The sequence below is a fragment of the Pteropus alecto genome, unplaced genomic scaffold (genome assembly GCF_000325575.1).
Source record: "Pteropus alecto unplaced genomic scaffold, ASM32557v1 scaffold3, whole genome shotgun sequence".
NCBI classification, from domain to species: domain Eukaryota; kingdom Metazoa; phylum Chordata; class Mammalia; order Chiroptera; family Pteropodidae; genus Pteropus; species Pteropus alecto.
In genome coordinates, this window is record NW_006442484.1 from 7,426,577 (window position 1) to 7,431,027 (window position 4,451).

Below are 4,451 nucleotides of genomic sequence, written 5' to 3' on the forward strand. Positions count from 1 at the left end.
GAACCGCTTGAAACAGTCTTCTTTCTTCTCACTCGCGAGCACCGGAGCGAGTGCCGGGAGGGAGCGCACCTCAGGATCCCGCTTCCCAGTACTCTCTGGTCGCGTTAATCCGAATGTAGCGCTGGAGGTTGTGCCTCGAGCTCTCAGAGACCGTGCTACCTAACTGCACTGTCCTGCTCCTTGCTTACCCCGCCTACAGCCCCGTGAGCTCCTCGGAAACCTCATTCTTTAGCTCCCACTGTGAGCCCCGGTCACCTCTGAGTCCTACTGTCTCCTTTCCTCTCGGCCCTGGCCCCTATATTCCCACCCTTCCCCTCTGGGTCAGTGTCCATGAAGCGCCCTCTCTCCCGCTTTCCCAAACTTGCCGGCTGCGGAGAAGAGGGGACCAAGAAGGAGTTAGCGAAGTTGGAGAGAGCTGTGGAGCCTGGGTGGGAGAGTGGACCCGGGACCCCGGGGCGGAAAGCCAGGCAGGGGGCGCGCCAGGTGGGGGCTGAGTAAGGGGCCCGGGCAGAAGTGCCTCGACCCACCTGCTCCTGTGGTTTGCCCTCAGGTCCGGGCCAGCGCCATCGCGCAGGACGCTGACCAGAACTACGACTACGCCAGTAACAGCGTGGTGCTGCACCTCGATTCTGGGGACGAGGTGTACGTGAAGCTGGATGGCGGGAAGGCGCATGGAGGCAATAACAACAAGTACAGCACGTTCTCGGGCTTTCTTCTATACCCGGACTAGGGGCGCAGGGTGCACGAGGTGGGGTGGCTTCAGGACGCCCTATGCCCATAGGGGCGCGCTGTTCCCTGGCAAGGACTCTTGCTTCATGACACTTCCTGACATCGTTGGAAAAGACACATCCCTGCTGTCCTCCCTGCCCCGCTCCCGGTCTCAGTGTGTCTGCGACTCGCCACGCTCTGGGCTGTGCTCCTGGTTCCTGTCCCCAGCCCGGAGAGGTAGAGGGCGACACCCACGTAGTGAGATGAACATGAACCTGAACCCCAGAGGCGGTGGTCAGTAGCGGCGGCAGCGGAGGAGACAGCAGCTGCGGAAGCAGTGCGGGGTTTGCAAACCTGATGGGACTGGACAGGCCAGGCGGGACGCCTGTCCTCTTCCAGGTCCCCTCCTTCTCCTTGTGCCCTGAGACCGAAGCCTCCCAGTCCTGGCCAGTGAGGTAGGCCAAAGTGAGCATGAGCTCCCTGGGGCATCTTTTGTGACCTGAAATACTTGTGCAAATTTCCCTGTCCATCAGCCAAAACCTCAACCGCAGCAGAATCCCAATAAACGGAAAATTCGCCTCTCCACAAACTCCCTACAGATCCACTGCGATGCATTAAATTATGTTTTTAGACGACAGGCTCTGATGTCTCTGTCAGTATGGCCCTAAGGCCACACCTCCAGAAGTCCACCTCTGCATTAACTGGGTCCTGAGTAGTCCCATCTATGCTTGTGTGTCAGCCACTGCCTTGTCCCGGCAACCTGGGGTGGGTGAAAATGATGTGGGGAGATGGGATAGCAGCATCCCACCGTTTGGGGAGGTAATTCTCCCCAGGGCCCAGAGGAAGTAGGGGAGAGTTAGAGGGGAAGGAAGAGGAGTGGCTGCATCTCCAAGCTCTCAACCTCGTAGGAGGAGGTCAAAGAGCAGGGGTGTCTGAAGAAGGAAGGAGAAGAGGAGACATTTCTGCAAAATGGGAGGCAGGAATGAGGCACTTTCCAACAGGTGATCTCTGAGATGTTTTTCCCTAAAAGGAAGTGCAGAAGTCCCCTGTAGAACTGCGCAACCCGCCCCCCAACCCACCCCAAAGCACATAGTATACTCAGCACCTGTCCATTTATTTGCTTGACACCAGCTAGGGCCATGTTCTCAAAAGAGCTGGTAAACTGAGGCGATCTGGGAATCATCCAGCTTCCCGATTCGCCCAGCGCTGTATGATAGATAGACACTATCCCTCTGGGCAGACACCCCTTGTTTGGGGTCTTCCCTTCCTATTTGCACAGTGCTGTGGGCACCTGCTCTGAGCCTGAAAGTGTTTGGTCTCCTCTCTTTACTTCCTGCCAGCATTCTACACTCACAAGGTAGGCAGGGAAACACTCACATGGTTTTGATTTTTTTTTTTACTTTTTTGTTTTTTTTAAATCACTAAGTTCCAATAAACAGTAAGCTGTCTACAAAATAACCAGTTAGCAACTTGTTAGTACTGACTGAGATCATTTTTACCGGTTGTTTGAAGAGAAATGTGTATACACAGAGGCAACCCCAGAGTGTGTGTACCTGTGTAAAGTTGGAGGCACACCACGCACACGCACACACACACACACACACACACACAAATACACCATGTAGATATAATGTGGTTGTCATCACTAATCCATGTTACACATGTGCACACACATATGTATTCATAGGTCCATGTGTGTGACAATGTTCATGGCTATATGTCTGCTCCTAAAGCACATTGTGCTCAACTTTGGTTCCTGGAGGATGCTGAAAGCTATGACTCTCATTTAAAAGATACTATACCCCCTGCTTAGAGTCTTGTCCTGTCGCTATTCCTCTTTATGCTCTTATTTTATTTGAATAATGTTTTATTGTCATTCACTTGAATATTAGCAATGAGTGCATCTGCTTTGAGGCCAGGGATAAAGTGTTCAAAGACAGTAAGGCAGAAAACACACACACATGCCACCACCACCGCCACCACCATTTCCCAGTTTCAGACCCAAACCAAACCCCAATTCCCCACCCCACCCCACTCTTGCTGATTGTGGAGTCCAAATCCAGCTGAGCCCAGGAACTGGGGAGGGTAGAGCTGGGCCCCATCTACAGTTGCATACGTATCAATTTCTGATGCCTTGTCGATTGTATCATCCAGAAATGCGATTAAAACCAAATGTCTGAGACCCAAATGAAGTCTAATTGCTATGGATCTTCAATCCCCACTGGGCCCCTAATCCTTTTTGACTTATTCTTCCTCTTCCTCTGATGAGATGGAGCTTAGACACAAAGCCCTCGGTTTAAATTTCAAAAATTAAAATTGACATGCAGCAGTGGCTTTCCTGGGAGCAGGAGGAATTTCTAAGGAAGTGCCTGCACCCAGCTTTATCCTCCGCATTAAGAAGCAATTTGTACTTCTAACAAAACCCCTACCGCTCCCCTTTGTCGGAAGGGCAGTGGAAATGCTTTGCCCGGGTCTAGCCGTTCACAATACTTAGACAAATTTGAATCTGAGATTCCTCCATCTGTATTCCCCAGTGCAACCGGGCTTCTTGCAATTCTAATGCTCAGGCTGCAAGGAGGTGCTGCCAGAGGTGTCAGCTGCTAAGAGGATGATAGATTGATGAGGAAGCCGGCAAGTGGCCCGACCATCTCAGAAACAACCTCTCTCTGTCTGCACAATCTCCATGTCCCAGGCAGGCCCCTGATGACCCACTGAGGTCCATGATCCTATGATCTTTCTGAAGGACTCTCTAAGAACGGGACAAAGAGGGAAAGGCAGACCAGGCCTCCCACCCTTGCCACCTTTGTTTGCTATCAGCCTTGTCGTGCCTGTGGAATGCAAGAAAACTTTTGCTCCAGACACTTATCCTTCTTGTCTCTAGTTGAGTAGGGAGTTATTTTCAATAATATTTATAAAGGATTGTTTAAATTTCCCAATTGTTTTCAGGTCCATTTTCTAATTGTGTACTTAGGTTAAGATTACCATGCGACATCTCCTAGGAAGTAGAAAAGGTATATTCTGTCAGTAGGAGGTGGGGAAATCAGGGCTCAGAGAGGCCCAAGTAGGAGGTGGGGAAATCAGGGCTCAGAGAGGCCCAAGTAGGAGGTGGGGAAATCAGGGCTCAGTGACTGGCCCAGGTTCACAAAGCTTATAAGAGATTGGGCTGGGACTTGAACTCAGGCTTCCAGGCTGGGCCCCTGACTGACTGCACAGATGGGGCACATCCACCTCCCAGAGTTCCCAAGCCTTAGAGGGGAGAGCGGATGGGTGGGACACACTTCCTACCCCTTCTTCTCTGTAGGGAGTTTCAGCACCATCTGCATGGTTAGGTGAGAAGAGCCATCCTGCTTCTTTGGCCCCAAAGAGTACCCACTCTCCTAATAATCATCTCTAATACTTCTAAGTAATTTGGCTGAATATCTTGGCCTTGGGGTCAGTGTTGATGGCCCAGCAGGACCCTTAGGTCAAAAACTCCAAATGCTCCATTTGGACCTGTGTCCTCCAGTAACCTCCCACCCCACCCCATTTAGGTCCCACTGATCACCTTCTCCTGTAACTGCTCTCCCTTCCCCTTCTCGGTGGTGGGGAGGGGACATCTTGCAGGTGCAGAGAGTTTAGAGGAAGTGATCATGGCTGTCTCTGATTGGCAAGAGGGCCCTTCATTCCCAGAGACTGCATCTATGTGACTAATCTTTTCAGGACTGCCTGAGTGCATGAGATACACATCTGGCCCCGGAAATTCG

General features: G+C 51.7%; 1 protein-coding gene across 4 annotated transcripts in view; it reads left to right on the forward strand.

Moving 5' to 3' along the window:
- The window catches only part of C1QL2 (complement C1q like 2), a 1,500-nt gene extending 770 nt beyond the window's left edge, over positions 1-730 (forward strand). For all 4 annotated transcript variants that reach the window (XM_006921012.1, XM_006921013.1, XM_025039231.1 and 1 more), the window contains one exon: positions 551-730. In XM_006921012.1, the coding sequence (XP_006921074.1) occupies positions 551-730 (180 nt within the window). The remainder of the gene's footprint in view (positions 1-550) is intronic.
- The last annotated feature ends 3,721 nt before the right edge of the window (positions 731-4,451 follow it).